Below are 17,374 nucleotides of genomic sequence, written 5' to 3'. Positions count from 1 at the left end.
TCAGGCTGTACTCCAAGCTCACGGGATGACATCAACCATGTTTGAGCGGGTCTTCCATCCTTAGTTCAGGTTCCCTGTATCTTCACCTCATAATAGAAAATGCACTCAGTCTTTTAAGGGTCTCCAAAGCCTTCGTAGTCAATTCTGTTTAAGGTTTGCTTTCTTCTGAGACTCAGTTACTCATAACGGTGAGCCTCCTCTAACAACAATACAATGGCACAGAGAACACAATCATTCCACAAAGTGGAAGAATGGGGGTCTAGCCCAGAGAGATCCCACCAAAGCAACCCTGAAGTCCACGAGGGTGAGAACCAAGCCGTGCATAGCTATGTCCAGCATTCAAAGTTGTTGGTGGCATCATCTGGATTGAAACAAGCTTGAGAAGTCCTTTCTGCAAGCTCTGTTGCCAGTAATATCTGTGGTTTCTCTCTTGAGCTTGCTTAACTCCATGAACATCTTACATCTCTGGCATCTCCAATATCTGTGATCTTCATTGCACCTTCACATCTTCACAGCTTATCGAGGAGCCCACCATGCCACAAGTTCTCTGACCTCAAGAGATGTTTTGAACCTTGATCCAAGTTCCCATAACTCCTCACTCTTGCATCTTGCATGCCTGCAAAACCAGCTTCATGTGACTAAGGCTAAGTTCTGCTACTGCTTGAGATGTGGCCTGTGGCCCAATTGGACCATCACTGCGGTGGCCTCTGTGTTGTTTTGTGGCTGAACCTGGGAAAATACTTCCTTCATCAGCCTGACTCAAGCATGACATCCTGAAGCTCTTTTTGTTGAGAAAATGCAAGGTTTTCAAATAAGTTTACATTGTTTCATTCGGGAGCTTTGGCTTGGGCCCTTCTTGTGCCTTGTCCTCAAATCACCTTTCTTATTGCCGAGTGCAAAGTCCTGTGTGTTCCTTAATGCCCTCCTCGATCACTGGGGCTTGAACTCAGAGCCTCAGGCATGCTACATTTGTGCTCCACCATTTGAGCTATACCCAGCCTCGTGGCACTAACTTCTGTAATAATTATAGCCAGTGTGTCCCCGCCTGCCCTGTGCTCAGTTTTCACATTTTTAAAAGCTGATTTTTCTCACTGAACTGAATATTTTCATATCTTTGTGCTCCACTTTCTTCTATTTCTCACTGTAAATCTGGATAAATGTAAAGGACAATAATAACTATGACATACCATGGATGTTACTGTCTGCCAAATAAATTGATCTGTTATTATTATATCCAATTCCACTTAAGCTTCAGGACACAGGCAGATCCAGTCAGATTCTTTGCCAGAGTATCCCATGAATAGACTTCTAATAGAGTTCTTGGTTTCTGCTGTTCTCCTGTCTGTCAGCATTCTGGACTTTGAAACCTACCGCAGAATGGCCTACTAACATTCTATGGCTTTGTCTTAGTTAGGATTTCTATTGCCGTGAAGAGACACCATGACCATAGCAACTCTTATAAAGAAAAATGTTTAATTATGGTGACTTTCTTACAGTTCAGAGGTTTAGTCCATTATCATCATGGTGGGACACGGCAGATGCAGGCAGACATGGTGCTGGAGAAGAACCCGAGAGTCCTACGTCTTGCAGGCAACAGGAAGTAGTTTGGTCTCACTGGGTGTTGCTTGAGCATGTACGAGACCTCAAAGCCCGCCTCTACAGTGACACACTTCCTCCAGCAAGACCACACCTACTTCAACAAAGCCACACCTCCTAAAATAGTGCCTCTTCCTTTGGGAGCCATTTTCTTTCAGGCCGCTACAGGCTTCGCTAGGCCACAGCCTCTGTGAACACTTCTACATCCTTTCCACCAACTGGTTCCAGAGGCCTCTGAGTCCCTGGTCAGGTGTATCATACCAGTGTCCGTGTCAGTTTTCTGTATTGGCTGCTTTTCTCACCACTCTGGTCAAATATTTGATAAGAAACAACTTAGGGGGGAAGGACTTTGTCTCACTGAGCTCTGAGGTTTGTGGGCGCAGCCATCGTGGTGAAAGTCTGCAGGGAAAGCAGCCGAAGCCTGGGGTGGCAGTACCATAAGGGTGCTGGCTTATAACTCCATGCCTCAGGAAGCAGAGAGGGGAATGTGGAGCCCTCGCTAGGGGCTTTAAGGCCTGTGGGCTTTTATAGTACAGAACCCAGTTTATCTTTGAGACAGTGCTATGTAAGTGTAACATGGCCCACTCACACGAAATGTCTGTAGGGGAATAAGGGAAGTGGGAACTGATCCAGGAGAGTGTGTGTGTGTGGGACACCTACCATTATTATTTAAAGGAAGAATTAAAAATAATGGAGTAGCCTGGCTGGCTTGTGCAAGTCTACAGTCACAGCTGCTTGGAAGACTGAGGTTGAAAGTTCTAAAGTACAAGGCCAGACAGGATAGCCTAATGAGACCCTGTTCCAAAATAGAAATGAAAAGAGGATTGGTGATGCAGCCCCAGTGGTCGGGTTTGCGCCTTAGGTTCTAGACTCGGGCTCTGGTACCTTAAAAACAGTGACGAGGGCTTGGGGGTTCAACTCAGCGGTAGAGCGCTCACCTAGCTAAGTGCAAGGCCCTGGGTTCGATCCTCAGCTCAAAAAAAAAAAAAAAAAAAAACAAAACCAGTAACAAAATATGAAGAAGTGAACAACAAACCTAGTAGAGCTCAGTGAGAGGACGGAAGGGTCGGAGGAATGAGGAGGAAACTAGAGATGGTACTGTTCTGTGCCAGTGGACATCGGAGGGGAAGAGCAGACATGAGTACCATTTTCTACCTGCTGAGCTGAGAGCAACTTTGTAACATTTAAACCCTTGTCTTTCTCTGTCATTTGGATAACACTATCTGAACTTAAGAGAAGGATCCAGAAAAGACAAAGTTTTCATATATCTCTATGGACACGGTAGTTAAATCAAATATAGACAGGCAAATTGGTGGGCTGGTGGCTGGATATCTTTCTTATGAGACGATTTGATGCTTTAGGAGTGTGTGTGTGTGTGTGTGTGTGTGTGTGTGTGTGTGTGTGTTTGGGAGGAGACTTGAGAGAGAAAGAAGTGATATTGGTTCTTTTCAAAGAGAGAAAGAGGATAAGAGCTTTTGAAAAATTTCATGCCTGAAAATTTTGCGTTCCGAGGGATGTGGGGAAGCCATCACCTACTCCTGTGTACAATGGGTAGAGATTGTTTACGACACCTAAGAAAATCAACCAGTTACTGAAAACATCATCAGGGAATGGGAACGGATAAGTCAGGGAAGATGGAGCTAATTTCAAAAGCAATCTTTAGTGAGGCAAATTTTACCTCGCTCCTCTCATGTCCTCAGCTGCTTTGACATAGGAGTAGCAAAGGCTGGTTATAGGAGGACTTGGTGCAGGGTTCAATTCTCAGTACCTATGAGCAGCTCATAACCCTCTGGAACTCTAGTTCCAGAGGATTCAAGCCCTCGTTTGCTGGCATACACACATGTGGTACACAGATGTTCCTGAAGGCACAACACCTATACACATAAAATAAAAACAGATCTTGAAAAAGGCAAACCAGCTATTTACATAAAAACCAGCCTAACTTCAAAGCGGCTCTGTAGATTTATGTTTTATTCTATGACAACATTTTTACAGTAGTTGCAAGACTACCTACTGGCAATAGTGACTAAGTCAGATGACTTAATAGCTGAATGTTAAAGATGCTCAAGGGCTAATGTGGAAAACAACCTTCTAAGGAATGGTATCTTGAGGTGGCATTCCGCTCAGCTATTCATTAACACTCAGGAATCTTCAGTGTTTGATGTGCATAGACATGTCCTGTGCACCTAGCCTCACTGATTCACACTGATGTTGGCTCCTCATTTTAAATGCCAACATTTCTTGGGAGGCCAAGTATGAAAATTCCATTCAGTGATTTCTTGAAGCAACTGTCTACTATTGCAGCTTGCTGCTGTCTTCCTTTCTATTGTTTCTCTTACTTTTCTGGCCCCTCATATCTAAGTCTTCTCTATTTTTTGCTTTCCTGTACAAAATTAGTATCCCACTTGCAGACACCAAAGTCAAGGCAACTCCAAATAGAATGAAGAATTTACTGGGACTGACAATTTCAGAGGGTTAGCTAAGGTCCATGACTATCATGGCAGTAAACATGATGGTAGGAATGCATATTACTGGGGTGTAGTAGCTGAGAGCATACACCTTGAGACACAACACCAGGCAGAGAAGAACTAACTGGGAGTGGCATGAGATTTTTAAAATCTCAAAGCCTGCCCCCAGTGACACTACTCAAACAAGGCCACACCTCCCAATCCTTCCCAAATAGTTCCACTAACTATGCACAAGACACTCAAGAGCCTACGAGGCTATTCTCATTCAAACCACACTATTTGAGCTTGACTGTATTCCTGTGCTCATCTTCATTATACTGAACCAAAACTTTTAACGCTCCAGCTCTGGCTGGATATGAAGAAGGAAAGCTGCACCACTAAGACAATTTCTGATAAGAGGTGTCTAGTTTTAGGTGTATGAGCACTCTTAAAATGAATGGGAGCTCTAGACACTGTGCAGCAGATGGCGTGAATGGGGATCTTCTCTTTATCTTCTTTCTGTTTGACAATCACCAAAGAATCATTTCAAGACTAAAGGTCACCTGCCTCAGATAATAATATAGTCTGAAAGTATGTAGAGCTCTGGCACAGGATGCTGTTTTATTTTTTGCCTTTTTGTTTGTTTCAAGGTAGGGCCTTCCACAGTAACCCAGACTGGTTAGGAACTTACAGCGTAGCGCAGATTAACTTAGACTCATTGTCATCTTTCTGCCTCAGCCTTGACAGCGCACCACAAGCCACACTGGACTTCATCGTGCAGAGCTTGTTTCTAAGTCTCTCTCCCACTAGCTTATGTCAGTAAATGCCTCTCTCAGTATTTGGTTTGAAATTCTCTTTATTAGAATAGACTGTAACTGAGCAGTAAATGTCAAACTGCTCTTTCTAGAAAGTTTTGGCTGAGAAGAATATTTTTACTTACCTGGAGAATTTGGCCAGCTTTGTACTTACCATTTTCATATTGGAAGCTTTGGTTGTCATGTTGCACTTCAAAGTACTATGGGAAAAAATGGGTGCCAACCAGTTCTTTAGATATCCTCCCAGCTGATAACTTTCCATATGTTCTCATTTAAGCCCTTCACTACCAGGAGATATGTGATAAGTTCCTAAGGGGAAACTTCAACACAGAACTTGGGTAGATGACTGAAATTCCTAGAGGTTATAAGCTAGAGATTCAAGCCCTGTTGATCTAGTATTCTCCAGGAAGCCTCTGGAGAATACTGACAAGCCTCTGAGGGACTAAATAAAGACTAGTAGATCACAAGAGAATGGCGAGACACAGTGGAAGCCTGGCACTGAAAGGGAGGGAGCTTAGCTTTAAAAGGAGGAACTTGCTTTGTTCATGATTAAGCCTTGCACCCCAATATTTACTTGTTCTGAAGGCTTAAAAGTTGTTTACATGATCCTTTACAGTCTCTCAACAATTTCTTTTTGTCATATAAACAGAAGTTCTTAGTTTACATTTGCAACTTGGGCATGGAGACACCAAATCTTTATGGGCCAGTGGCACTCATCTGCCTTAGATCTGGATGAGGACCGCTTTATTCTTAAACAGTTGCATCTGGCCTGTAGAGAATCTGATCTACAGAATGTAGTCAGTCATAGAGATGTGGAGATCTATGATATTTTTCTTAACCAGCTTTTTCTAGGGATGATGCTTTAAGAGGGAGAATGATGAATATGTGGACTGTTTTACATGGTATTGTGAGCTGGGGATCTACTTTCTTTCACTTGTCTACTTTGATGATGTGTTTTTCTATCTCTATTATCAGCTGTGATAACGTTCTCCATCAGGGTATGTTTGGTGTCTTGGGGAAGACTGACAAGTCATTGTGGCAAGGTGGGCTTGCTGGCAAATCAGACAGTGTTCTTTTTTTTTTTTTTTTTTTACACCATTCATTCACTTGCTCTTCAGCCTATGTTGCTCAATGATTTGGGAGACTTTGGTTATTATGAATGGATAGTATTGCTGTTGACTATATATATGGCTTGCACCTTTCTTTTCCCTGAAAATCTCCATGGTGGAAATCTGTAATTCCCTTATAAAAAGCTGTTGGGTTAGCCGCTTGGCCTTCAGAATGATCAGCTCTTTGTCAGAGATTTTGGGGACCTCTAGTGTGTCATCTGGTTAAAAAATGGTCCCTGTGGTCCCTGGCTGTTTTGTGTCTTGGGATTTGTTAGAGTATATTTATTTTGCCAATACCCCCAGCACAGTGTTAGCCTTTACATGAAACTTCCTTTGAATCTGGCTCTCAGTGCCTGGGTGCAATTTGGGTGTGTTGTTATCCTCAACTAACAGAAACTTAATGAGTTCAGACATAAAATATTAGAAATTACCAATGTCAGTTGTTGGTAGTCTTCCTGTGTCTTAAATACTAGCAAAAGAACACTGTTTCATGACTAGTGTAGGTTAAAATATGTTGTTATGATGAACAAATCAAGCATTGACATGCCCTTTATATTTTGCATTGTTTCTTTGAAAGATATTAATATGTTATATTAATCAGCTATATTGTTTCTCCTCTAAAATGGGACTGTGAGTCAGGGCAAGAAGTGTTAAAATTACACACAGTCATGCACTGCTGGTGGTGGTGATACATTCTAGGAAATGTGTCAGGAAATTTTACCAAATATTGGTACTTACACAAATCTAAGAGGTGTGGATCAGTCCAATATGGCTTCTTTATGTGATCAAGAGACATAGTAAACATGATCTGTATGAAGCTGTTGCCTATGGAAACCAGCATATTGTTTTCTAATAAACATTTTTATAAATTGAAAGAATGTACTTTGAAGTAATGATATAAAGCATGGCACAGTAGCATGTGAACCAACAATATGGTTATTTATTGTCATTACCAAGTATTAGGTACCAAATAGAATGATACTGCTACGATACTGTGCACCTGAAAATACAGTATATTTGTTTACACCAGCGATGCCACTAACATGTGAGGAATGTCTTATGCTAAGATTTTAATTGTGTTCACTTCAGGCTGGGGATGATGGTATACCCTTTTAATCCTCAGACTTGGGAAGCAGAGGCAGGTAGATCTCTATAAATTCAATGCCAGTCTACTACATATTGAAACCCCACCTGAATGAATGAATGAATGAATGAATGAATAACAAAAAGAAAGAAATGTTTATTTCAGGGTTAGAGAGACAGCTCAGTGGTTACAATCACTTGCTGCTGTGGTAGAGGACCAGCTAATGTGTAGTGCACAGAGGGCATCGGATTCTGTATTTATTAAATATCAGCAGAAAAAGAACTGATAAAATAGAGTAAGAAAGGGAAATTGGGAATAGCCAGTTGCATTTAAGGAATGGGCTCACACAGTGGTTGGGTGAACAAGTTTGAAATCTGTAGACTGACGAATGGTTAGTCAGAGACCTTGGTTAAAGGGCATATTTCAGGTGCATGGGCTCAAAGCAGGCTCAGGCAGGACTTACATGTTCTACTTGCTTTCTGTTGCTGTGACCAACAGCAACTTTCAGATGAAAGAACTTATCTGTTCAATTTATTTTAGCTAATAAAGAGGAATTGTTTTAGAAGACTGTATTTCCAAGAGAAACTTTGGTAATGTTAGTCTCCTTGTGAGCATGATGTCTTTGCAAACTATAAGCACTCAGAAACAAACAAGCAAACAAACACCCAAATAAATTTTCCTCTTTAACTTTTTGTTCTGGTAAGTATGCCAGAATGTTCAATTCTCTGTCTTCACATCTTTTTCATAACTGTAGTATGTATAAAGTCTAGTAATAATCCTAAACGTTTCTGGTATTTCCAGAGATAGTATGAAACCAGACATTTTGTATTGTTGATGTGAACATCTGTTTTGGCAGTTGACTGTTGGGATGGCCCAGATGGAGAGCCAGTGGTCCACCATGGTTACACTCTCACTTCAAAAATTCTCTTCAGAGATGTTGTGGAGACCATTAACAAGCATGCCTTTGTGAAGAATGAGTAAGTATATCAACACATGGGAGCTACACTCCACCTCTAGTAGTCAAGGTAATGTGGCTACAGGAGCACACCCTCTCTTGGACTCCTCGCCTTCCATTCCTGCTGCCCTGGTTCTCTTCTTTCTCCCCAGCAAAGATTGGGAACAAATATACTATGGCTTCCAAGTTTGTGGGTTCTTGTGACCCACTTACTCCTTAATCCCATCCTTTCTCATCCTGTCTCCTTGAAAATATCCTTGCAAAGAATGACTTCTGGATTCCTAAACCCATAAAGCTTGGAAACAAGGTATTATACATAATCGTTTTTAATTTTTTTGAGACTTTCTTTTTATGTGTTTGAACATTTTGCCTGAATGTATGTCTCTACATCATGTGAATGCAGTGCCTATGGAGGCCAGAAAAGGGCACTGGATCTCCTGGGACTGGAATTAGAGACAGTTCTTAGCTTCTATGTGGGTGCTGAGAATTGAACCCCAGTGCTTTGGAAAAGCACCCAGGGCTCTTAACTCCTCAGCCGTCTCTCCAGCCCCATACCAGTTATTTGACACTACATCATAATTTAATAAACCATAGGCTGTCAGACACTTCAGGATACCTAGGACATCCAACACAGACATACCATTTCTTTGACTTCACTACTTTCTCTTAATTCTCATGTCCCCTTTGGTTCATGCTCTGTACTGATGCTATGGTTTCTTTTTGTTGTTATTGGTGGTGGTTTTTCGAGACAGGGTTTCTCTGTGTAGTTTTGGAGCCTGTCCTGGATCTCTTTCTCTAGACCAGGCTGACCTTGAACTCACAGAGATCCGCCTGTCTCTGCCTCCCAAGTGCTGGGATTAAAGGCGTGTGCCACCCCCCCCACACCCCCCGGCACTATGGCTTCTTTATGAACCATGAAAGCTGCTGTAATTCTCGTCCTAGTGTTCTTTCTAAAGCTTCTTCAGGATCCAGGATGTCTTCATGCCCTTCACATGTGGCTACTTCCTTCTCTTCCAGTATTATCCTCTTCCATCATTGCTGCACAGAGACCTAGCATCTGCTAGCAATGATTGTCTTTCATTTTCTCCAATAATCCCTGAACTTTTACAACTCCCAAACTAGTGTGTGCTATTCTCTGCCCCAAATACCCTTCCCACCATGCCACCCACACATACTTCCTTTTTATAAAACAAAATGATTTAAGCACCGCTCCACTGGGAAGTATATCTTGACTCACAGCTGACTTACTCTCTCTTTCTTGATATTTAAGTATCTGAACATGTATCTGTCCCAGCACATAACACCCTGATAAAAAAGTTGATATCTTGCTTCCTTTTATAGGTATGAGGTGGTAAACTCATTGAAAATATGGAACTGTATTTCAGTAATTATTGATTTCTTTCTGTTTAGCAGGTACCATCAATATACTAAGCATATGAAAAGGGGTTTTCAAATTAAAGAAGCAAATTAAAATTGTGATTGTATAAAATCAATATTTTAGAAGCTAGTAGCCTTTAAAATCTCTAATATTTGATCCTATTAATTAACCATGAGGTTGAGATGTGTTCTTCTAATGAGAGATTCTTGCTGCATAGCAAATTTAGTCTGTGGTATTTTTACATGGATGAATTTAGTGCTAAATTCAGTCTTCCAAACGCTGATTTCTATGAGTCTTACATGTCAGTATTTCCCATTTTATGAAATAGTACCACCCCCATACCTTAGAGGATCCTCTGCTGCCTAGAATGCTGACTTCATGTTTATGAACCCTTAGAAGAAATGCACTTTAGGGGCTGGAGAGATGGCTCAGTGGCTAAGAGCACTTGCTGCTCCTACAGAGAACCTGGGTTTGGTTCACAGAACTCACATATTTGGCTCACAACCACCTCTAATTCCACGTTCGATGACATATGACACCCTCTTCTGGCCTTTGTGTGCAATGGGAGTGCATATACATTCAGGCAAAACACTCATACACATAAAATAATAGAAAATAAATCTGAAAACAGAAAACACTTTCAATGAGAATATCATATACTTGTTTAGGACATTGACAAGTTTTGGCCCTTTCATTACCTTCTATTTTTTAATGTTCCCTTTTACCGAGGTTTCTTAACTGCGCCACTATGGACATGTGGGGCAAGATCCTGTGTGGTGGAGGAGCCATCTTGTGTACTGTAGAGCATTTAGTAGCATCTCCAGTTTCCACTCACCAGATGCTGGCAGCATGCCTAAATTGTGCCCACCAAAAGCTGTCTTTACACATTGACAAATGTCCCTTAGTGGAATGAGGCTCAAAATCCCTTCCCCGTTGAAAACAGCCTTATTCTTGGTAGCACTAGGTACTCATCAACTCTTTCTATATGAAGTGATAATTTAAAATTGGTTTTGTTAAAACCTACATGATTGCAAGACATCTTAAAAGGGTTTTTTGTTTGTTGGTTTCTCTTCACAACACTCTTGGATACAATCCCATGGGAGAGCCCATCCAGCCAACAGACCACAGTCAGGACAGCAAGCCATCATCGTCAGTGAGAGGCACCAGCACAGGTCTTTCTAATTGGATAGACTTTAATTCGAAAAGGCCACGGGCCATTTTGTAGAGCTTGTGCTTACCCAAGAAATCTTTTTTTCCTTTGTACAAATGTATTAGGCAATGCAAATACTGGTTTGTGTACTCTGAAAGATCTCACATATTATTTCTGAAGATTTGTGCTAGAAAACTAAATTCTGTTTTGTTTTTCCTGCTTTGGCTGCCAGCCTCCCAGATTTTGGGAATCGCCTTCCATTTTCTGTGCTGAAACCTGTGTGTTGCTATAGCATAGATAGTGGGTTTTTGTTTGTTTGTTTGTTTTGTTTTGTTTTTTTTTGTGACATTTATGTGGGTGTGTGTTCACATGCCACACTGCACATGTATTAGAAGACAGCTAATGGGAATACCTTTTCTCCTTCCACATGGGGGTGCTGGGGATCAGATCCAGGCCATCAGCCTTGGCAGCAGCTGCCTTTACTGGCTGAGGTGGAGCCAGCTCACTGGCCCAGCTTTCTTTCTTTTTTTAAAATTGAACACTGGTGTTAAGTTTTATTTAAAAAATATGTTGGGAAAGCCTGACATTTGATGTATAAAACAAAGCTGCATTATGTTATTTTTTCCCCTTAGTTCCCAAACTGGGACTGGTATATTTTTAGAGCAAGTAACAGCCTTTAATGATATGCGGTAGTCTCTGTGATTCAAATGACATCATGACTTTTCTTTCCTTAGACTTCATATATATTTCATATATATGCATACACACATACACACACACACACACACACACACACACACACACACACACATACACATACATACATACGCCTCAATTTTTGCCTAACATTAAACTAAGAACCAATATTTGTTTAGACTTTGTGCATGGCAAAGCATATTTGCCTAGAGGAATTTTTTTCAATGCATCCTTAATCTTTCTGGTTTTAGCACCATTTTAATCATTACCAGTATTGCCCATTCAGTGGCTGGGATTTTAAGAAAGCAACACATACAGATTCTGTTTCCAGGTTCCCTCAGTGCCTGTGAGCTGGCTGTGCTGAACGCCCTTGGAATTGTTGCTCTTCCCTCAGGTTTCCAGTTATACTGTCTATTGAGAACCACTGCAGCATTCAGCAGCAGAGGAAGATTGCTCAGTACCTGAAAGGAATATTCCAGGACAAGCTGGACCTGTCATCTGTGGACACAGGAGAGTACAGGCAGCTTCCAAGCCCTCAGAGTCTGAAAGGCAAAATCCTAGTGAAGGTAATGACTTCAGAGGTTACAGTCCAGACATTAATGATCAATTAAGTCTTTCCTCCCTGTTGACAATAAATAAATAATAAACAAACAAAAGAGAAAATGATTAGAATCAATACATGTGAAAGGAATCTGTATACACGTCTTATGTTAATGTATAGTCACACTTTCAGAAGCAGGTTCTGGCTGATTGGATGCTGTGGATTTGTTTTGCTGGCTGTCCATGCTGTGCAAGCTATTTTAGTCTGAGTGATTTCCCACAGAGAGCTGTGTATGGCAAAGTGAGGTGCAAGAGAGGAGAAAGCTCTCTGACTCCATGTCTGAAAGCATTCTGTTTAGATTCTTTTCTTCCATTTCAAGCTCTAATAACTGTCTGTCAAAAGGAAAAAAAAATCTTCATGGTTGGTTGGTCTTGGTTATGTGTGTGAGAAGCACTCACTTTAGACAGGAACATGGCCCAAACATAATGCCCCTCAGGACCTTTGTGTGTGAGAGGAGAGGGGGTGATTGCAGTGGCATTTTATCAAGAGATCTTCCAAGGGAGAAAACTTACTATAGTGAATATCATGAATGCAAATGATGGCCAGAAAGACAGTTCCTTGAGTTCTCAGATTTCCAGCTCTGTGATTTTACTGATCTCCAGTGAACGTTTTCTTTGGACTAAAATCTTAGATGGTTGCCTTATTTTGAGTTTAGAATGATAAAGAACAGAAAGTAGACTAGGCTACTTAAGAAGGATATGTGTCATGGAGGAACAGTGAAGTAAGAGCCCATTCATTGTATGGGAGAACTCTAGGAAAGATAATGAAATCTTTAGAGTTAGTCAAAATGTGCTTTTCTAGCAATTAAATCAGAAGGATAGGTCCAGAGTCCATCAAAGACATGCTGTCAACCTCCTGTGTACATGCATTTATATCAGGAATGAAAGGTCCTGATAACATGACAGGTAATATTAAGGTCAACTTGCCCAACTTGGCCAGAGGCTGTGCTAAAAACTAGTTTCTGCATTCAAAATTGAAGAAGTATCTATATAATATTGTAAACACCTCACATTCCTTACCCAACTGTAAGAAAGTTAAATGTAGACTGAAATAGTTGTTTGCCTGGGCACAAGGGCACATTCTTTTAATTCTATAGCACATAGGAGTCAGAGATAGGGAGATCTGTGCAAATCTGAGGTCAGTCTGGTCTACATATTATGTTCTAAGCCAGTCAGAGCTGTATAGTGAGACTGTTTCAAAAAAAAAAATCTTGCTTTTTGGACAGTGGGAGTTAAGATGGATATGTGGTGTTCCAGGGCTTATGGGTACCAGAATGAACTAGGTAGAAGGTCTGAGGCAATTTTTGGAAGGGATGGTAGAAGTGTGAGCTTTGGGCATCCCAAATGCATCTGAGATCCATTCATTATTAGTTTCTTAGAAGTTAAGGAAAAAGCTGGGCATGGGGGCACATGTCTTTAATCCCAGCACCCAGGAGGCAGATATTGGAAAAAGGGGATCCAGATAATGGGATAATTCCACAGAGTCTATTGAAGATCAAAGGAATTTATTCAGCGTTTAACTCACAACAAGAATAATTGAGTTGGTCGTAGAATCCAGGAGGATTCCACGGTTCTCAGGAGAGCTCTGTCTTGATCCGCAGCACCAGCATCCAAGACCATGAGATATCAAAGAGAGAGTGAGCGCGTACTCCTCCCAGGTCTTAAGGGCCACGACCCCCCTGGATGGGGGCAGGTACCTAGCAGTTACCTGCTGCCTCACTAGGGGCAGTGCTTCAGGGTAAAGACAGACAACCACCCACTATAGGCAGAGGCAGAGGCAGTGAGACTATAACTTTGAAGGCAGCCTGTGCTATCTTCTGTTGGAGGTGGGGGGGGGGGGGAGTAATGAATGAATATAAAGAAGAATCAGATTTGGAGATTGACTGATGTGTTCCAGCATGCTTCTATTTAAAGCAAAAGCAGCTCTGCTCTGGCAGGAGAATAGTCTCCACCCCAAAGGCAGCATGGGAAGCCTACTTACCACTCATGAAGTCAGCAAGTTGACCAGCCAAAAGTAGAGAAACAGTTGTATCTACAAGGGATGTGTGTGTGTTCCTGAAAAATAAGCAAAAGTTGCTTCTGAGCAAATATAATATATTTAGCAGCTTTCCCTCAATTGCTATTGCTAAAAGTTGGGGTTGTTCTTTGCTCTGAGGTTCCTACTTTTGCAGGGGGATCACATGGGTGTTACCATTGCCCTTGGCAGGTAGTTTGAAGCTGAGAGGTATCCAGTAATATTTCCATGTTCCATTATGAATCAACTCCAGCTTAGAGCGTTACTGAAATAGTTTGCAGACCAGAAACGAGCTCTCAGGAGACAGCTGGATCATCCTTCATCTACATCTACTCTAAGTTTATTTATATCATACAATATTTTACCTAATTTTATTTTCTCTTTTATGTTTTACAACTGAAATTTTTTAATAACAATATATTCTTAACATGCCTCCTTCCACTCCTCTCAGATCATTTCCATCGCCCCACCCACCTAACTGCAAACCCTTTCTTTCTCTCTCTTACAAAACAAACTGGTGGGTTGGGGATTTAGCTCAGTGGTAGAGCGCTTGCTGAGCAAGCGCAAGGCCCTGGGTTCGATTCAATTTAAAAAAATTAGAAAAAAACAAACAGGCAAGGAGGTAGTGGCATGTTTTTAATCTCAGCACTCAGGAGGCAGAGGCAAGCAGGTCTCTGTGAGTTCCAGACCAGCTTGGTCTACAGAGTGAATTCTAGGACAGCCAGGACTAAGAAGAGAGACCCTCTCTCAACACACACACACACACACACACACACACACACACACACACACACCTCCATAAAAAAAGAAGCCAAAATAAATGATTAAAACCTCAAGAAAAAAAAATGCCCAAACAAAGCAATATGAGATAAAAAGTCTACAAAACCCCATTGAGTTCATTTTGTGCTGAGCAACTATTCCTTGGCATGGAGCCTCCCCTAAACTATTTTTTTCCTTTGTAACAGAATATCAGTTGTAGATAACTCCTTGATTAGAGACAGGAGCACCTGTCCAGTTCCCCTTCTCAGCACTCATTCAGCCATCATTGAACAAACTTCTTGCGGTAGATGGGAACTAACACAGAAACCCATCCTGGACAGTGAGCTGAGAGATTTGCAGCACTCAATCCTAAATGGGATGTAGTCATCACACCTCTCCCCTCAGGGCTCAAGGATCTATGTGGAAGAGGAAATGGAAGGATCATAAGAGCCGGATGGATGACACTAAGAAAACGGTCTTCAAGACACACCAGGGCTGATGCACACATGAATTCATGAGAGGCTGTGGCAGGACACACAGAACCTGCACAGGTTCAAGCCAGACAGGGTCCTAATTTTATTCTTTACCTCTCTCTGTGGGTTGCTGTTAATAAAACATGTTAAGGCAACACTCCTAACAGGATATGGTAGTACATGCTTGTAATCCCAGTACTTGGGAGGCTGAGGCAGGAAGATTGCAAGTTCAAAATCTGACTGGGCTACAGAGAACAAAGTCTTGTCTCAAAAACCAAACCAAACCAGCAATGTTCTTTGGTGATACTCTTCTTTCTACCTGGATAAAGTATCTTTGTGAACCAGGAATATGGAAAAGCTGGCCAAAAATACGAGCTACAGTGTATAGCATCTTTTAAATACATTTGGAAAAAAAGCAGTGAGCTTCTCCTGTAGTGGATGTTCTCTGATGGTAGCCTGTTGTTTTTAACCCTTCTTCCTATGCCACCCTGAAACAAAGGGGAATGCAGCCTCTGCTGCTACTACACTCTTCATGTCTGGCTGCCATGGCACCCTTCCATCCGGTGGAGCTGGAATCAAATGGTATCATTTGAAAAAAGTTGCTCTTACCTTGGTGATGCTTTTGTATGTATTAATCTTGTCCTGTTGAACATTATTTTAATGGATTGGTTTTATAATGCTAAGAAAAAAAACCTGCTGTCTGGGCATTTAAATGTCTGTGCACAAGTCTACCTTGGTATTTGTTGTTGTGCTCAACAAAAAGTTGACTCTGAGTAACTGGTTGGTGGTGAGTACATGAATGATGATGATATCATTGTGTCTATTGTTGGTGAGTGTATCTGGCTACCACTTAAGTGAGTGCTTACCACATCATCATAACAGCTCTACAAATATTCTCTTAAGTAAAGAAAAATGAACTCATATTCTGGGAACTTTTTGCATAGATAATATCTAGAATCATATTTATATATATTTGAACATTCTAATTCTGAACAGGCCTGCTATAATTGGAGCTGGGGGTGTAGTGTGGTGATAGACAAAGGAACAAGCTACTGCCATGTCTTACCTCACCAACTCCATGAATCCTCTGACTGAAATCCTCTGAGTCCTCACCTGAAAGGCTCCAGCTGAAAAAGCCTTTAGTTCTGGTGTCCTCATGCCTCATATACCTCCCCCCCAGCCATTAAAGGTGTGTGTGCTTCCCAAGTACTGGGATTAAAGGTGTGTGCCACCACAGTCTGGTGTCTGTGTTTAATCTAGTGGCTTGTTCTGTTCTCTGATCTTCTGGCAAATTTTATTAGGGTACACAACATATCTCTACAGTGTAGCTCTTAGTGGAATGCTTGCCCAGCATGTGTGAAACTCTTGGATCAATTCCTGTCACCACCTAAACTGGGCTTGGTGATGTAAACCTCTAATTCCTATACTGAGGAGTGGAGGCAGGAGGACCAGAAATTTAAGGTCATCTTTGGCTACAAAGTGAGTTCAAGTCCGGCCTGTAATGCCTAAGAGCCTGTCTAAAACAATGCACAAATATGTTCTGACCACTTCAGTCTCAGAAAAAGGCCTTTCTGTCAGTTGAAGAACTTATGTAAGTTTCCAAATCCTAAAAGCTTTATCTGAATGCAGACTTAATTTTTATTACATGATTATATAATCCTTTTGGAATTATAACTGAACTAAAGCTTAGGGTCAAAGGCTTTGGGTGTACAGGAGCGTTCGGGACAGGGTCAGCGGGTGAAATCCCTCTCACAACCTGAAATACCATTTATGTGCACCAAGCAGTTACCAAGTTCATTCCATTCTTAAAACATTTCTATCTCTGTTTTGAGTTTAAAACGCTAGATATTTGATTTTTCAACCTTTCTTAAAAGTAGGGGTTGCACCCTACCCACAGATGACCCACCAGGTGAACCTCCACTGTCATTGAAAAAGAGGCCGGGCGGTGGTGGCGCACGCCTTTAATCCCAGCACTCGGGAGGCAGAGCCAAGCGGATCTCTGTGAGTTCGAGGCCAGCCTGGGCCACCAAGTGAGTTCCAGGAGAGGCACAAAGCTACACAGCTACAAAGCTACAAACCCTGTCTCGAAAAACCAAAAAAAGAAAAAGAAAAAAGAAAAAGAAAAAGAAATAAGAGGAGGGTCCAAACTAAGCCCATCCTACTGAGGGATGCTGGAAGAGGCCAGTGGCATCCTATCTGCCAACAGTTGCTGAGGCCATTGTGTGGATGACAAGGTTCTAGGTAATGATCTCTGTCCCTTGTTTTCAAAAAGGTATTTTCACTGGATTAGTTCTACCC

At 41.6% G+C, this 17,374-nt stretch overlaps 1 protein-coding gene across 5 annotated transcripts in view; it reads left to right on the top strand.

Moving 5' to 3' along the window:
- Plch1 (phospholipase C eta 1) overlaps positions 1-17,374 on the top strand; it is a 217,072-nt gene that overhangs the window by 158,937 nt on the left and 40,761 nt on the right. For all 5 annotated transcript variants that reach the window (XM_036190617.1, XM_036190614.1, XM_036190613.1 and 2 more), the window contains exons 9-10: positions 7,908-8,028; positions 11,625-11,796. In XM_036190617.1, coding sequence (XP_036046510.1) covers positions 7,908-8,028; positions 11,625-11,796 — 293 coding nt within the window. The remainder of the gene's footprint in view (positions 1-7,907; positions 8,029-11,624; positions 11,797-17,374) is intronic.

This window comes from Onychomys torridus, chromosome 6, assembly GCF_903995425.1.
Source record: "Onychomys torridus chromosome 6, mOncTor1.1, whole genome shotgun sequence".
Classification (NCBI taxonomy): domain Eukaryota; kingdom Metazoa; phylum Chordata; class Mammalia; order Rodentia; family Cricetidae; genus Onychomys; species Onychomys torridus.
The sequence above is the reverse complement of the archived record's forward strand: the minus strand, read 5'-3'. Positions and strand labels throughout refer to the sequence as shown.